General features: G+C 42.1%; 2 protein-coding genes across 2 annotated transcripts in view; one reads left to right on the forward strand and one right to left on the reverse strand.

Moving 5' to 3' along the window:
• LOC118101442 (synapsin-3) overlaps nucleotides 1-17,875 on the forward strand; it is a 103,720-nt gene that overhangs the window by 46,872 nt on the left and 38,973 nt on the right. The window lies entirely within an intron of this gene.
• LOC118101441 (metalloproteinase inhibitor 3) lies at nucleotides 80-17,564 on the reverse strand. The gene is made up of 5 exons (XM_035147215.2): nucleotides 17,259-17,564; nucleotides 8,269-8,351; nucleotides 6,624-6,735; nucleotides 4,749-4,870; nucleotides 80-2,843 (listed from the first exon to the last, which is right to left on the reverse strand). Exons 1-5 carry the CDS (start codon nucleotides 17,386-17,388, stop codon nucleotides 2,646-2,648), a joined length of 645 nt encoding a protein of 214 aa, XP_035003106.1. The 5' UTR covers nucleotides 17,389-17,564; the 3' UTR covers nucleotides 80-2,645.

Below are 17,875 nucleotides of genomic sequence, written 5' to 3' on the forward strand. Positions count from 1 at the left end.
GATATTATTCTTCATTTAAACACCACAGAGAACAAACAAAATCACATACGGGAAAAAATCCACCACAGACTTCCCAAGGCCCATTTTTCATTAAATCTTTATTATAAAAATATAAAACACAGAAATTAAGTCAAACATTTCTATAACCCCTACAAGGAAACGCCCCCCACCCACACTTCAGGAATCAGTGTTTACAAACAAACTGTACACAGCTTCCATGATTTGAGGGTTGTTTTTTTTTAAGGATCAGACTTGACCGAGTGTTTCTGTGTTAAGCAGACAGTATATTTACACAAACATGAACCACAGAAATAGCGACACAGAAACGCCACAGTGGGAGAAACAGCCTAAACACCATATTAAGTAACTGCATTGTGTAATGATGTAAAGCGTTTTCCCTCAAAGGTCAACTTTCTTTTTTTCTTGAGACGTCTCAAAGACAAAACAACTGTGACAACATGTGACAGACATGTTGTACAAGCTGATGAAAACCAAAGAAAACCGGTTTATTGATTCTTTATCAAAGGGAGGCGGAGGACTAATAAGTAGTTTACTCAAAAAGAAAAAAAATTTGCAAAAGAAAATTAATTGTTGAGATTCTTTGAGAGATATTTAGTCAGAAGTCAATACTTAAGTTGCCAAATCAAAAAAGGTAGACGATTTAACTTAATCAGATATTTTACATTCATTTATATAACAGGCCAGTATTGGATTTTTATTTAGAATCAGATACAAGTCGATCTTTCTCCTTTAACTGTGTTAGTTTCCTGTGATGGTCTTTTGAACACTCGAAACAATGGATGGAACATTCTTGTCACGTTGGAATGGATATGAATACATGGACCTAGGATTGGTATTAGACATTATGATAATCCACTTATTCGCTCAGATGAAAAGATTGATACCACCCTCATAATTGTCTGTTAGATCTGGAGCTGAAAGCTCGCAGCTAGCTAGCTCAGATTGGCATAGACAAGAAACAAATCAGCTAGCGTGGCTCTCTTCAAGTTGTAAAAGAAAACAATACATAAGCATCTTTAAAGCTCACTGATTAATACATTACAAAACTGCAAGAAAAACAACATAGCGTCACGTCACAGTGCTAGCACATAACTCTGTCTCATATCTCAACATTTACACATTGGAATTTGTACGTATTAAATGAAGTCGACTATAGTGTGATAATAAGCAAGCTTTAAAGATGCTACTGGACAGATATTATCACTGTTGAACAGAAACAGGCCACTGGTTTCCTTTCTTTATACAACTGTAAGCTAAGCTAACCAGCCAACATGAGTGTGGTATCCATCATGATGAACAGGTTGTTATTCCCTTTGAGGCAGATCTGTGTCTGGTAATGGAATGGACTGAAGGTACTGCACGGGAAAAAATTGGGAAAACTCCCCAGATGGGCACAGGTGAAGAACGAATTTAGAGACAATATTGTTACTGTCATCTATATATATAATATATATATATAATATGAATGATGTCCATTTCAAATAGTTAAATACAAAAAGATTGAATATACACTTACAAAATAAATCATCTTCTGAAACCTCTGCTTATACTGTACTTTCATTGGATAGGTGAAGAGAACCACCAGTCAGGGGAACTTAAATCGAGCAAATAAAAACAATAAAAGTACCATGATATATAACTTGCAGATGCTGGTCCTTCAATCTGGACGATTGCCCAGGCCGTGATTGTTGTCACAATGTAGTTTTGGCCTGTCACTATTCATATATATTTTTTGCAGATACACCACATGGTTAATGTGTATTCCATTAAACATAAATAAATGTATTACAGAGGTTTCAGCTGAGCTGATAGTTCATTTCTTTAGCTTATGTTATATACAGCAAAAAATAAAATATCACCATCTCTGCGAGATATGAGCTCTTCCCTGTGTAGCCACTGTAACAGACAGACATTTTGTAGCATTTTGCTGATATTCATCAGTGTTCATCAGAAAGACTGCGGTTTGTGACGTAACTGCAAAATGTGTTACGCCACAAACACTCAGGGAAACAGACACTATCATCTGTAAAGACACGTTACAGTAAAAACCGAACATAATCAATATACTTCACTGTGAAACAATACCATTTTCAAAAATTGTTTTGAAGCCAAAATACGAGGTATAATTTTCAGGGATCATACTTTTCACATTGGCCCTAAATCTGTTTTCTCAGTGAGACTCTTGGCTCTGGTCTCTGTCGCAGACGTGTTTTGTATCGCAGGTTCAGTTTAGTAGCAACAATGCAACAGCTTTTCACCTCAAATATACATAATCATCATTGCTGGTTGTACATTTTTCACTCTGTATATCCCAATTGAGGTTATTGGCTCTTCAATTGTCTGTCTTTGTTGCCTTTTTAACACAACTGAACCCTAAAGAGACAGATCGTATCATGTGGGAAAACCAAGAGTTCGAAAGGGCGATTTGTAAAACAAAAGAGGTATTGTTTTCTATCAGAAGTGCTACGAAACAGGCACTGTAATGGATTTGTTCTTTTCTCTCTTTTTTGCCCCTTTGAGGGGGGCAGTCACCCAGGCCAGTGAGCTTTAAGAGTCCTGAAATACTCGGGGAAGGGACGGAGTCAGGGAGGCGACAGTGGGTTTCAGGCAGGGTGCGATTAGGCTCAGGGGTCGGTGGCATTGATGGTGGTTTTGTCACGGGAGGTCATGCCCCGGTACCAGCTGCAATAGCCCTCCTTCTGCTGGATGCAGGCGTAGTGCCGGGACTGATAGCCGGAATTGCCGAAGTGGGACAGCATGTCTGTCCATAGGCACTCGTTCTTTGAGGTCACAAAGCAAGGCAGGTAGCGGCAGGGCTTAATCTACAGACAGAGACAAAGGTAAAGATTTAACCTCGAAGCAGGAAACAAAAACTGTGTACAAGCAACAACTAATGTAGACTCAATGGGTTTTAGCCTTAGCTTATAGTTGTCTCTCTTTTTACCTAACCTCAATTGTTTTCTTGAACAGGATGATTAACACAGATTAGTACAAGAGTGAAATAGAAATTAGAGAAAGATCTGCATTGTATGCCTCAACTGCAGCTGAAACTACGATGTCTGCATGAACAGTAAAAACTTTATGCACCGTAGCGCGAGCACATGGCAAAAAGCGCTGCACACACCAAGTTAGAGATCTTTAATGTTATTATGAGTGTGTATTTTTTTGGGGATCATGATGAAACAAATACCAATTTGGGGGGCTGCCACAGTCTGGATAATTAATGGGAAACACTGCAAACATCCCTACGTAAAACAAATAAGCATATTTCTCAAAATGAAGGACAATCCATTAATGTTGCTGAATGACATGTGAGGCTCCCTTAATGAACCACTTTCATGTGAAAAATCTCACAACTGTACAAAAGAAAAGTTTGGATCATTAAGGAAAGAGACTGTTCAGTATGCCTATGATTTGGTTGAAATAGTAAATGGTGAACATGCATTTAAAACATGAAATCCTAAATGTTTAGCTTTTCCGCTTTTGCTTTTAGTCATTTACTGCAACAGATTGACAGATCATGTGTCAAAAAGCAGCTATTGAAATAACTACGGGCAAATCAAGTAAGTATAGGCTCTGCTGTGAAATGTTAAATGATCATCAGCCGGCTTCCTGAAGCACTGATGTTTTTGTAGTTTCTGAAGGATTTAGTTAGATGCGAATGAGCCTGTACTGGTGCATTGCTCCCCCAGGTGCTCGCACAAAAAGCAGCTTCATGGATGAATGTGCAGCATGAACCGACAGGAAGATCCACATGACAACTCCGAGAGGCGATGAACGGAGTCAAAGACTCATCGGCGGCAAAGAGCTGCACTTATCTGGATGTGAATGCAACAGCAATTTCAATTAGAGGGCACACTTCCCATTCTGGATGTTTTTGTCATAGTCTGCCCTCCACGCTTCAGAGCTGTTCAACATAACTTCCTAGTTTGAGTGCTTTTAATTTTCTAAATGGTATGACACGCTTCCTGCTTTCCAGCGCATTAAACTTGAGGAGCAATGCGGAGGACGCGTGCAGTTTAATAAGTGCAATGATGTTTATGCCTGTCTGTGCTCACGGACTCTCACGCTGACATCTCAGTTGATTGACGGCCCTCTCTGGATGCCTCTGGGCTGCTGCCATGTACACACTGAACACAGTATGCAGGCAGTGACCCAAACGGGGAACAAAACGGTCTCTCTGCTAATCCACTTATTCTGATAGGGGCCGATGGTGTTAGCAGATGTCCAGGACACTGCTGTACAGTAGGACGTTTAGCAGGCGGGTCAGCAGCTGCACAGCGGCAGGCTACGTGTTTGAGTCATATAAAACTGGGAATGAAGAGATTCCAGAGCTGTCATTTAATAACTGCCAAGGCTAGTCCTAAAACCAGTTTTCTCTCCATTTCTTTCTATGCTTGACCTCCATGGTGGATAATGGTGGAAATTAGTCTCTATGGACTGGTTATATTGCACCAATGATATGCAACCATGAAGGTCATTTTTAGTGTTGCTCTCAGTCTCCATTTGATGTAGTAGTTAATCAGTAGCATTGTAGAGCCTGAACTGGTTTAACCCTTCTCATAGAGTCACAGTAAATATTAAGCGTTTTCCTGCCTCTTATCAATGATAAGCGCTAAAGTGGACTTTATATAAGCAGTTTAGTCTTTGTTTTTAGTTGTACAGCCTCCTCTTCCCGCCTCATCTTTCCTGTCCTCGCTGGACGTAGGTTTCTGGTTTGCACTCACCCTGCAGCTGCAGCCCAGCTGGTACCGATGGTTGATCCCCTTCTTCTGGGCCAATGAGAGGCGGTCCCACTGCTCGTTGAAGTTGCACAGGCCGGTGTAGACCTTGCCGTTGTACACTCGACCTGAGGAAGCAAAGAATGAAAGGGATAAGTTCACGTGTTGAGTGTATGTGCCTTTATTAAAATGAGGGGATTCTATATCTCATGCTGGCATCGTGTAAAGGGTCATGAGATCCAATGGCATGAGGATGATTCAGCCTCTGGGGACCATGAATGTCTGTGCAAAATTTCATAGCGATCTGCGATCCACACTAAACAATGAGATCATACTTCCACTCTGAGACACTTGTCTAATTTCATAATCCTTTCTATGTAACATAGGCTAATATAAACACATTGCTCAAGCAATCCAATTTGTTTATGTATGGTAAGACAACCTCACAGAGTAAGCCCATATTATACCAACACCCCTATTCCTGAATATCGAAAGGTCAGCAGACATCTATTTTTAGCGCGGGACCTATTGCGGCTTACCGACTCCTGAGACAGGTGCAGCACAACAGCCCGCGAGCACTCAGGAATATCATGATTTGTCGTGGTGTTGTCACCAGGCAGGAATTTGACAGCTCGCAAATATGTGCTTCTTCGACCCTTCCGCTCGGCTCGCATCCCCTTACTGGGATTACTGGCGTCACTTGCAGGCTTATTACATGGTGTTGAGTGTGTGACATGCTCCTAAAATACTAATCAGGGCTGCAGCACTCAGAGCTTGATCAAAGCAGACTGAAGGAGCTCATTTCACCCGCCCTGGTGTGTTTAAATTGCTTGTAATGCAGTCCTGATCATATGCAGGACTTATTATAGAAGCCCTGAGAGCAGCGAAAGACGTCTGTGATGTCACTCGCACCCAGGCTGCGTAAACACCGCCGTGGCTGCCTGGTAACGGCAGCTCGTTGCACTCGTATTGCGGGGTGTATAGCTGCAGTAGTTCTAGGTCGGGTCTTAGCAACGGTTACGTACACCAAGCACCGCAGGGTCCAAAGTAAACTGCACCTCCGTTGGAAATAGCAACTCATAAAATGCTTCTGCTGGAAAATGCCAGCCACTTCCTGCTATAGCTGTTAATTACAAGTTGTGTGTGAGAGAAAACGCTCTCTGCTGTTCCTGGCTTGAGAAGCTGAAGGAAATGAGCGCATTTGCCTCCTTGCACGGTGGCATAGGTTATAAATAGTGGAAAAGTTTGTGTCACAGGACAACTGAAGACGTCCTTGGTGAGAAAGGGGTAGAGGGGTTTTTGTTTTCAGAATAATGTCATTTCACTATTGATAAAAAAAAACAAATTAAAACATCTATCAATACAGGTTTCAGGTGGGTACATAGATTTGTGTACTCGCCAATGCCCGACCTGACATTTTCAGCAATATCCGAGGTCTTCCTGATGTGGTGACTGTATACAGGACCAGCCAATAACATTTACATTTAGCAATAAAAAGTTCCAAGATTCATTCTTCACCTGGGAAAAACATATCTGTTTTATATACTTGGCTTGGTTTCCTGCAGCATCTTCCTCAGTGAATGGAACTTTCTTTTTCATATATCAGAACTTGGGTCATGTCATAACAGGTGCTTGTATGTGGGTAGATGCTAATCTTTGTCAACATACATAATACAACCACCTGTTATCTCACTGCAGTTCTCTACTGATGACACCTAAGCAAAACTCCATTCATTTTTTTTTTAAAAAAGGGACATAGTTGACAGGTCCCGGAAAGGCAGGAAATGAATCTTGAGAATATTTTCCCACAGAGAGGTTGAGAAATGTAAACAAGTGGTTTTGCTTTGTGATAAATCCATAATTGAAAAACCATCATCTTACCTGTTATCAGGTACTGGTACTTGTTGATGTCAAACTTGACGCCGCACGAACTCTCAGAGGCGCTCGTGTAAATGTGCTGCACATGCTGGACTTTGTCAAATCCTTTGTACATCTGTAAGACATGAGAACCAAACATGGAATTATGTTGTGCCCCTCACCCTGCCACTGCAGCCTTTACTCAACATCACACATAAATAACGTGGAATGAAAACAGTGCGCCGACTTTATCAGATGACATTCCCAAAGGAAAGCCTCGTGGGGGAAAAGAGTATTAGACTCTGCCCATAACTAAATCATAGATAACATGATTATGTTGTTTAATGTGCTGCGACTTTGATGCTGTTTGAGCAAGGTCATTGCTAAACTGTGGGCTTCAGGTCCATTTTGTCAACTCAGGTAGAGATAGAAGTCAGTGTTTGGCCTGAGAACTTTTATTTCAGTGTGATTTATTTGTCTGGGAACAACAGGAAATCCCTGTTTAGATTTGTCGCTCCCAGAAAAACAGAACAAACTGTTACTCAGGCCCAAAACTGTGGAGGTTTGGTAAAGCTGAAGGCATTTGTCTCATAGGATTTGTTGAAATTCTGAAGGAGTTGTGTTCTTTATCAGCCCACATAGAAAACCTCTGTATGCAGTATAAACCAACAGGCTGTAACACAAACAAATAACCCAAGAGGTACAAAGGTCACATCTAATTCCTGAGGATAATCCTTATAGTGGTGATCGGTGTGCTTCACTACCAAGAGGCCACTCAATGCCTTTATTATTGATTGTACAGATGCAGTGCACGACTCTGTTGCAATGTTTACACTCGAAGTGCAGAGTTTGGTTGAGCTCTAATGCCTGTAAGCCTGCTAATCCTCCGGCCTGGCTCCTGTCTGAGCAATGGGCCGATGTCGGCATCTGTCAGAATATGCAGTGTTATGTAAGAATACAGAGGAAGTGAAGAGCGGGATTAGCATCCTGAACTGATTTTTCAGCTGTCACACAGAAGCTGAGGGGACGGACAGACGTCATTGTAGCTAAACAGATTCTGCAACATTAAATGTAAGAGCTTTAAAGTGAGACCAACCTCTTAAATGAGAAGAAAAATAAGTTTGTTTCTAATTTCATTAGCAATTTTTTTTTTTTTCGTTCACAATCAGAATCACAGATTTTGCCATCTGCAACTCTACCTGAAAATGTCCACTCACTATTAAAATGAAGCCTATCAAATAAGGGGCAATAACGAAAACCAAACCAAAAGTGAAGCTAACATCTAATAATGGTACTGTTTTACTTATGGATCCCTAAAAGGTGATGATAACTTGAATCATTGCGATAACATCAAAAACAAACCACACCTCATGTTTCACTGGGATGTTGAGCACTGAGCCTAAAAAAAAAAATGGCAACCCAAAATGGCGGTGGGCACTTTAAGCAAATAATATTAAAGACATTTATTTAACAGTTAAACATCTTCTAGCTTGATTATTTAGACTCACGGGTACGCCCCTACATCACAACCTAACCATGTGCCCACTGCCTTATCGCTCCAGTTAGATGAGTTAAAGTTGGATGAGAAGATTGATACCACTCTCATGCCTTTGTGTCTTTTCGCTTAAAACCGAGAAATGGTGTCTTGCATGACGATCGACTCTCTCACCTTCATTTGCTTGACTGTGTAGCGCATCGTTCCAAAAGGTCCGTCTCTCAGGATCTTCTTGCCCACAACTTTTGCACGAATCACTGTGAAGAGAGGAGAAAGACTGATCAGAGCAAACTCCCGGATACCTTTGACATATAACTCTGGGCTTTCCTCTGTGGGCCATCAAATAATACACTGCCTCTGCCAGTAGGAGGCATTAGCAAACCCCCTGATAAATACCATTTCAGCACCAGGTTGGCACCACATTTAATCCGTTTATCCGATTTTCTGCATTGCTGCCATTTGCCAATGAGGACCAATGGGGGAAAAAACACTAAAGGCCCTTTTCAGTTTGATACAGAAATTCAAGGGAAAGAGTAAGAGGCCTTCTCCGTGTACCGTGGAAGATCAAGATTTTTGGGATGACTGCTCCTATCCATTCAAATATGGTACCTCTAACAGTTACAGGATGCTACATCCAGCTAGGTTTTGATTTTGTAGGGTTATTATTCAGATCAAAAAGGGAAAACGTGACTTCAGTCAGTATTTTTGTTGATTTAAAAAAAAAACCCTGAACATAGTTGTTTGTAGGGAACAGGGTGCAGTGTGTGTGTCCTCTGTTTAAACAGGCTTCCCTCTATATTGGGATTAGGGCTCTGAAGATCTTATCTGCATGCAGGACCCTCATGTAAATGCTGGCGAGGTGAAAACGCTCCGTGGTGACTTTGATTTGTTTGCTTTCACTCATGTTGGAAGTAAGGGGGCTTATTGTGGAAGGCCAGGAGTGGAGAGTGGAGAAATGAGTGATAATTTGAGCCAGTGAATAGAGTCTACCCAGACGTGCGGGCCCTGCATAAGCGGTCAATCTTCTGTGAAGTTCACCTGCTGCCCACAGCCAACCAGCCACAGACACAACTAACACTGGCTGTGTTTGTTATCTTCTCCTCGTGGAATTTCCTTCCCACATTCTTTGGGGGCTCACATTCCCAGAAAGAAAAAAAAACGAGAAGCCTTTCATTCTTTTCAAGTGGAGAAAGAAGAAAAGAGGCATGTGGCATCTTCGGTTTGGTCTATATTTGTCTAGCTGTCCTGCTTCCAGGCAAATGGAAATGGGAATGAAAATTCAAACAGGAAGCAGTTAAAGCATGACCACCCAAAAGAGGTGACCACAAATTTATTTTGGACACGAAGACCCTGCAATTCTAAATATAACACACAAATTCATATTTTCCGCCAGAATAAGGAGATTCAAAATATGTGGCCATTCAGGAGCTTTCCAAGAGAAATACAGTTTTCTTTATGTGGTCCATTTTCATTCATTTTGTTCATGTTAGGAATGGAAGTGCTAAGTGCCAGCAGCAGTGTTATTCACTTGTTGCATTTACTAATGACGTGTTCCACTGGTGTTCATGTTGAAAAATGTTTTATTATATCTATATATATCTATATATAGATATATATAGATATAATAAAACCAGTAGGTGCTGCAAGGGAGAGGAGCATCAAATCTAACATGTAGTTGAAGTTTGGGCAACATGGGTTTCATTCAAACTTACTCCATGTTATGTTTCATCCCTACTAGGTTTTATTTAGGCTCCAGTGTGACCTTTGAGCCTAAAACAGAATTCAAATTGAATGTGAAGTAACACTTCTCTTCAGTAGAACTCGTAGGCGAGTGACTTTCACTTGCAGCTTTTCAATCATCACACAACCAAGGTAAATCTTTTTCATTTCAGGCCTCTTATTGTTAATGCTCTGTACTGACTCCCTGCCTGCCCTCCCCTTTATGACCTCTCACAGTAACTTGCTGCAGAACATTTGATCCATTAATCTGTCATCTATTTTAATATAAGGCGCTATTACCTGAGTGACCTTTGATAACTGTACCCAAAGGGTATTTGACAGACATTTACCACTGCAGTTACGGAGGGACCGGGGGAAACAATTACAAAGATATGTGCGGATCCCAAAACCTAGTTTCCTACTCTGCCCTGACCTCTAAACCAGCCCTCAGGAGAAACAAATGTTCGCATTTGAAGGGCCAACGGGTCAGCTGATTCAACTGAAGTACATCCAGATAGGACCCCTCTTGTTGGACGGCAGCCACTAATTGGCCAGTGGTGGTGCCATCACCGAAAGGAATGTGTGAAGGGCCTCAGCTGCTGAGGATTTGTGTCATTCCCCCTGTAGTGACCCCATGACCTTCCGCTCCGTAGTTATATTTCCATACAACCGCATGGCTGCCTACTCACGTCAAAAAGTCTTCATCACAAGTGTTTATGTCACCATGTTTAAGACTAGAATCTGATCGCCCTGGTTGAACTGGAAACTACGGACATATTGTGTATAAAGTCTTCTTCAGGTTATTCTACCATCAAGCAATAGATCAACCAGTACCATAGCTATTAGCCATCTTTTGCCAAGTCATTGTGTAAGTTAAGTTAGCAAAAGTGTTTTTACTCTCTGCCTAGTTTAAGGTTTAAGGCACCATTTAAGTCACCTGGCCCCCTTGCTAACCCAGAGGTTAATAAAGTTGAGTTGTAATATCCGTCAATATCTCTCCCTCTTACTTAGTTAAATATGAGGAATTACAGGCCAGTGCAATGACGCACAACGATTCAAGGATCGGACATACATTTTCACGAGTGGGAGGATTTCTGTGATAAGAGAGGTAACCAGGGTCTAGCAAAAAGAAAAAAATATTCGTTTTCTCTCAGTATCTCTTGCCCTAAAGCAGGGGATTACACAAGCTCAAATGCTTAATCTTAAGGTGAGCATGTAATTTAGTTAAACGTTTATTTCAGCCTACGTACAATGTGGCAAACTGCAGGCATGACAAAAATAAGGTGACTCATTTGTGTGAGTGTGTGTGTGAGAAAGAGAGAGAGAGAGACAGAGAGGGAGAGAAAGCAAGCGAGGTGCAGGGTGGGTTACGGTGATTTTAGTATGCAGAAAGTGGTCCAAGTTTGAGGAGGCGAGTGGGAGGAAGAGGAATTCTCAGGACGACGTGCTACCACGCTCAAAAATAAACACTGAAACTGAATCCCTGCTGTAGAGCTGTGTGTCAGATGGAAAACGCTGGAGCATTAAGTCTGTAGAGTCCACTCACTGGTTGGTGAAATGCAAAGGCAGCTTATGAAGCATGAAGTGAGGTTTGATGTGAGGTGAGGTGAGTTTTCAGCACCGTCTCTGATGTGTCACAACCTCTTTTAGAATGACAATAGCGTTTTAATGAAACGGCTTTTGAATTCGGTCAGATTTAAAGTGACCAACCAATGAATATATTGCAGTTTAAAACTACAACAAGTAATAAGGTAAAGTCAAAAGATTAGATAACTGACTCTGCAATGTCAAGCTACGTCCATACTACCACGTGTCAGTTGGAAAACTAAACCGATCTCCCTACACACAAGCATCTTGGCTCCGTATCCGTTTTAACCCCCAACCATACAAACAAGCCTGAAAACAAATAACATGTGACCACTCGCTTACACTGGGCATTCGTGTGCCAGTGTAAACATGAAGGTTGTTTGTTGCAGAAAGAGCTAGGCTACAAACGAGAAGCAGCAAAGGCAAAAAGTGAAATGCAGAATTAAACAATTGTTAGCAAAAACAACAGGATCAGCAACACTTGTAAATTATTATTGTTGTTGTGTTCTGCACTGGTAACCGAGGCTAATGCTGGGTGTTTTCTTCTGGAAGGGGAAATGTGATAGATGCCTGACGAGGCAGCAAAGGCTACGTTGTGACTGTAAAGACCCAATCAGCAAGAGGTTGTTTCAAAGTAACGTTCTAACCAACAGGGCCATCAGCCTTTGCAAACTGTTTTAGTAGCTCTAAAACTGTTGTGGCTTATCATTTGCAGAGTTGATGCTTTTTCAAACAAAAACATGAATGGATGTAGCCACAGTTACACAAATATCCAGGTCGTCATCATAACCTACAGTTTCATACCAGACTAAGTGAAGCCGTAACAGCAAAAACCTTGAGTTCAGTCACCATTTCTGATTCGGTGAATGAAAAAACCTACAAGGCCTTTTTTCCCCCCCATTTCTGTAGAAAAGAGGCATGGGAATCTTTAACCAACTAGTCATTAAAATTCAAGGGTCATGCTAGTGTACCTCAAAAATACTACTTGTCAAAGCTTAAATTGGTGCCTTTAGTCAGCTTTGACCAAAGTATTTAAGATAAATTGCTTCACAACAAACCTTGTCTGCAAATTAGTGAGTATCAATGAATTCTCCAGGGCAGAGTCACAACAAGAGTCACAACAGCTCTTTATATCTCTGTTTTTCTCACTCTCCCTCTCAGCTGCGTCTGCTTAAATGCCAGTCATATCAAAAAAAGTCCATAGTTGGATTAAAATGCTCTCCATCGCTGCTCTTGCACAGTTACAGGCAACCATTGATTCACGTGAATTTCTGGTGTTGTATTTATCATGTTACTTTCACTGTGAAATGGCTTAAGGTCATAAATGACATAATAACACCTTTAAAAGCATAACCAATGGCAAGTATATCCATGTTTTATGGCTCATAAGTAACGGAATTTTCATGTGTGGGTGCTAGTCTGTTCCCCTGTGCTGGCCTCTAGTTTAAAACACTGGACCCAGGGCGGCTGTGTGGTCATCAGAGAAGGGAGGGATGGACTGGAGATTTGATACTCCTGGCTCAGGGGAAGAACATTCAAAACTTGTACTGAATCCAGAACCTTTGACATCTCGTCGTATTTTAACTAACTTTTGGGAAAACAAGGGATATCTGATCCACGCTTGCATAATGCATTGCATAACAGGAGTCCTGGCTTCACTCATGTCTTCATCTGTCACCTGTTGATCTGCAGATCAATGGGGGACAGCGGTTCGCAGAGGGAGTATTGATTTAACTACTGTACATAACTCATTAATAGTAATAGAGGGAGGATGTATTGGAACCAGGAGGCCGCTGTCACAAAGCTCCAGGCCGTACATCGCTCTAAACCTGCAATGCTGCACTGTTTTACAAAGCTCCTCGCACAACAAAATACACACAGCACGACAGAATCTGCTTTTACAGCCTGATACTCAATCCCAAACCAAGCATAAACACATATCACGCTAATCCTCAGCAACTGACCTGGTTCACAGTGCAAGCATGCATAGGTTTGCTCCTATCACCCGAGCGCTTGGGAACAAGCGTTGTTAGGCAGCGATATTAAATCTCAGGGTCAAAGTTTACTGCCGGGCCTCTAATCTTGCCTTCGAACGGCTTTGGAAAAACAAGCGCCGCTCACTTCTCCTTGTGAATGGACCGCTTTTACACAGATGCCTAATAGCAGCCAACTAGGTCTCTGTTAAAGAAAGCAGCCGGGTCGCTCACTGGTGCTCAGGTATGTGACAAACCGAAAAAGATTGGTCCAACCTGATTGGAATAGACTTTACCATGAGCCTAACCCTAACAAAAAGGACATTTTATCAGCAAATACTCAAATGGTTGCCAACAATCGATTGGCCACAACATTAAACGGGTAACGATCAATGGGTGACCCCAATTCATTCCTGGTCTCTTTAACATGCCACCAACAAAATGAAGCAAAAGTCAGACATTAGAAACTTACCAAGAAGTTACAGCTGTCTGTTCTTAGAGCACTTTCATGTTCATCAATATTCCAATTTTATGTAATAAAGAAGGACAGACTCAAATATCCCAATTTCCAGCCTTTTTACCCAATTATAATTCAGCCGGCAGCGTCCCTGCAAGTGATTATGGGCTAAGAAAACAAGAGCAAAACACTTTGAACTCAACTACAGGTTTTAAATTGGGAAGATTCAGAGCCTGTCTGCTTTGATGTTGACAGTGAGAATTACAGGGTTTCTCCCTCACAGCATTAGCTTTTCAACCCCATACTTTGTTTGTGTTCCATGTCTGTACACGTGTTTTATCTTGGCTTGGTGACACAAGCAGAAGTGCAGGTTTAAGTTTAAGGTAAAAGAAAAGGACCTTAAATTGAAGAATCTGTGAAAAAGTCACAGTAAATCACAGCTTCCTATGTAGATCTTAAAATTCTGGACTTTGTCAATGTCAGCATAAACAAATGCAGGATTTGTGACAATCCTAACTTTGAATAACATCAAATATGAATGAATTTGTGGCAGGTTAAAGAATGTTACGAGCTGTGACCTTTGTGCTCTGCATCCAGCTGCTGTTGTAGAAGGGTTTCTAAAGTACAAGTGGGACCACAAGCATTCAAAGCGCACTTCACGCTAAGCTGGGACCTTGGAAATGGGATTTATGAGGCTCACAACTGATCACTGCATCCATTGAAGTCAGTCCCAGATTCTACACTGGGAAGTCTCAGCGGGTGCCAGCATCATGAGCCATCTGAAGATCTGAAGGACTATGAAAGGCATTGCACAAGTGTGCAGCATTCTCCCTCGGTCCAACCGGGTCACTTGGCTGAAGATGCACTCACAGGCCTGGTGATTAGGGTTTACTAAGGGGTTACACAGAGTGGCCCTTTTGGGTCCTTAGAGACACAATATCTGGGTCCTATTTTAGGGACTTCCTCATATAAAAGGTATAAGCTCCTCGCCTGACGCTCTGCAGAGGATTCATTGCCACCATCATTGTGAGTTCTTGTACATAAAAGATAAAGGGAATGACTTTCTCCAACAAAGACGTCATAGTTGCATCCTCCGAATTTAAGCAAATTAAGTTTCCTTGTGAGTCACATTTGACAAAGCCTTTGAACAAGGAAAGCCTTGTAGAGTGACTGTGATGCACTGAGTCTAGAAATAGGACACTGCTAATTAAAATATCATTTTGAAGGCATGTTGTGTCCTTTAAGTATTTCTTGTTGTTGCAGAGGGATAATTCTCAAGTGTAAATCAAATTACTGATCGCACGATGGGGCAAAAGTTTTCAAACAAATAAGGTTATATTTTATGAAACAGTTCAACATTTTAAGGCAAACAATTCTTCACTGTCTTGCCAAGAGTTAGATAATAAGATTTATACCATTCTCGTGTGTCAATGATACAGTCAGCAGCCTATTAGTTTAGCATTAAGACTGGAAACATGTTTTTTCTAAAACCAACAAAGTCCACCTATAAGCTTACTCATTCAACATTAAACTAATGAGATGAAACTTGTTAATTCGTCATTTAGAGGTGCTAAAGTTGTTGTTTTTTTCTGGAGAGAGACATGTTAGCTGTTTTCTTGTTTATAATCTGTTTGCCAGATAAGTGTACAGACACGAGCATGATGTCAGTCTGCTCCTCTAACTCTTTCTGAGTAAGCCTTAGCTTAATAATAAGAACAGAAAAAGGTTTTACATGTGAAAAAGCAACAGTTAGCTTAGCTTAGCTCGAGCTTGAAATTTAGGGTGGTCAAAATGTTCTCATCAATATATGGAATAAAAAAAAAAAAATCATCCTTATGTGTTAATTTTGTAGGTTTATTTAACATGGGAAAAGTAAAGCATTTATCATCACTATCAGCCTCTATTGGTGACCAGTAGTAAATGCAGCATTAAGAGTGTGAATGTGTGCAGGGGTGTTACTGCAGAACTAGGACTTCCCTTGTTGGTCGACACTAGAAGGCAGGGTGAACACATGGGCTTACGCACATGGCTGTAGTGTGTGTGTGTGTGTGTTAGTGCACGTGCGCTCACTTTAGACTGAGGGATTATTGTTTGATGACGTGTCAGGATTTTAGAGAGCTGCATGATGTTTTCACATTTTTGGGTCAAATGATACTCGGGCAAAATATCAGCTACACACAAAAAACTCTATTAGCTGTTGCCTTTGCAAAAGAGCATGTGTGGGAGAGTGTGTGTGTTCCTCTGCCGTCACCCCACACAAACCTCCCTTCAGCCCCAAACCTGATGAAACCCTCAACCCATACACAGCCTCTCTGCTTCCAGCGCAGATCAGATAATCCTCAAGTCTTTCCCAGTGTTATCTAGAAACACAGGTCAGGTGGGACCGGCGCTCCAGACCTAAGCCACATCCCCAAGTTCATATTATTCTGGGGGAGTCAAAGAGAATAACCAAGCAGTAAAACAAGCTATGTAAACCTCCTTCACCCGCTGTTGGCGAAGCAGAGGTCGTGCATATCTGAGTTACAACTGGGCGGCTGTAAATACCAGACTGTGAAAGATAAATAAGCGGCGTTTAAAGCGGCTAAACTGACTGTAGATCTTCTTATCGGTGCCGACTGTGCTTGCTCATTCCAACAGATTGAAGACATTTTTAGTTGAACGTCTTTTACAGAAACTAAAAGGTATCACAAGCAAAAGCTCAAAATCTCCCACACCGAGCTCAGTTTGAGGACCGAAAATAACCTCATGATCAGAGGGACCCTGGAAGTGACAAAAAAGTGACATGCTTCACTTCTCTGTGAGACCTCACAATCCTCTCAGCTTCAGCTCTCAGACGCCACTGAAACTTGGTGCGTTTCCCACATTTAGAGTAGAAAGTGAAATGAGGAGAATCAGGTGGAGGAACGAATATGCTGGCGATTCCCAAACCTCTCCATCAATTTAAGAATAAAAAGCAAAGGAACGTTGAGCTGCTGTACCAGCCATGACCTTTAGAAACATCACCTTCCTTCTATGACCAAAAATTGTGTTTTTGTCACAACATACGTCCAATAACTTGCCCTTGAGTACTTGTGTGGTGGACAGAGCCTTTATAATATTATAATAGTATTCCGAGAAGCTCACAAGCCACAGTAGCAATTCTTCTGGTAACATTTGAATGAGATTCATAGATCCCCCACTGATCTGAGGTGTTTTTAAAGTGGGGATCAAACGCAGAGATTTGGATGAAAACAAGCTTCACTAGCAGTCAGCTGATCGGACACTCGCCTCTGACTGGCAGCACTTTCTCTCTCTCTCTCTCTCTCTCTCTCTCTCTCTCTCTCTCTCTGCACATGTGGGCTGAACCGACACCGGGCTCTTGAGCAGCGGTTACAGCGGGTCGACACCATCCGATCATCACACAAACACACACACACGCACTCACTCACCTATCTCGGAGTTGCAGAACGCGTCCTGCGGGTGCGATGGTGCGCACGAGCAGCCCTCCGTCAGCTGGTGGAGGTGCAGGCTGCTGAAGACGAACAGCAGGCTGATGAGGTGCTGGAACACCGACTGCATCTCTGCGAACTTCCCCGCTCCTCTGTGCTTGCCGCTGGGATACACCGTGTGTGTGTGTGTGTGTGTGTGTGTGTGTGCGTGGAGTCGTCTCTGTGTAAAGTGTCCCGCGTCTCGTCTCTTATTCGCTGCTGCGTCTCTTCTCGCTCGATCCCGTTCCCCCTGCTGCCGGACACACGCGCGGCCGTACATATAAGCGCGCCGCACCGACGTGCACGCCCCCCTCCGCGCTCCTCTGCGGCTCGCGTGCGGTGGCGGCCAATCAGCGGCCGGCGATGCCCTCAGAATAATCACAGACTCTTTACTGGAAGTTTATCCTGCTCCAGCTTCGTTTCCTGGATTCAACAACAACAAAAAGACTGTATATGTCTACATGGTGCAGAAATATAAACCTTCACGGGTTTTTTTTCCTGCACTGAAAAAAGTGGCAGTGACAGAAAGACTGGAAATGGTCACGAGAAACTATAAAATTGCCCAGAATGCCTGGAAA

The sequence above is a fragment of the Hippoglossus stenolepis genome, chromosome 22 (assembly GCF_022539355.2).
Source record: "Hippoglossus stenolepis isolate QCI-W04-F060 chromosome 22, HSTE1.2, whole genome shotgun sequence".
Classification (NCBI taxonomy): domain Eukaryota; kingdom Metazoa; phylum Chordata; class Actinopteri; order Pleuronectiformes; family Pleuronectidae; genus Hippoglossus; species Hippoglossus stenolepis.

Bases quoted from the DNA above. Each gene is read 5' to 3' on its own strand.
- LOC118101441 (XM_035147215.2), bottom strand. From the start codon at position 17,388: ATGCAGTCGGTGTTCCAGCACCTCATCAGCCTGCTGTTCGTCTTCAGC. The intron at 6,736-8,268 runs GTGAGAGAGTCG...CATGTCTTACAG, and splicing joins ACACAGTCAAGCAAATGAAG to ATGTACAAAGGATTTGACAA. The intron at 2,844-4,748 runs GTGAGTGCAAAC...CTCTGTCTGTAG, and splicing joins AGCTGGGCTGCAGCTGCAGG to ATTAAGCCCTGCCGCTACCT.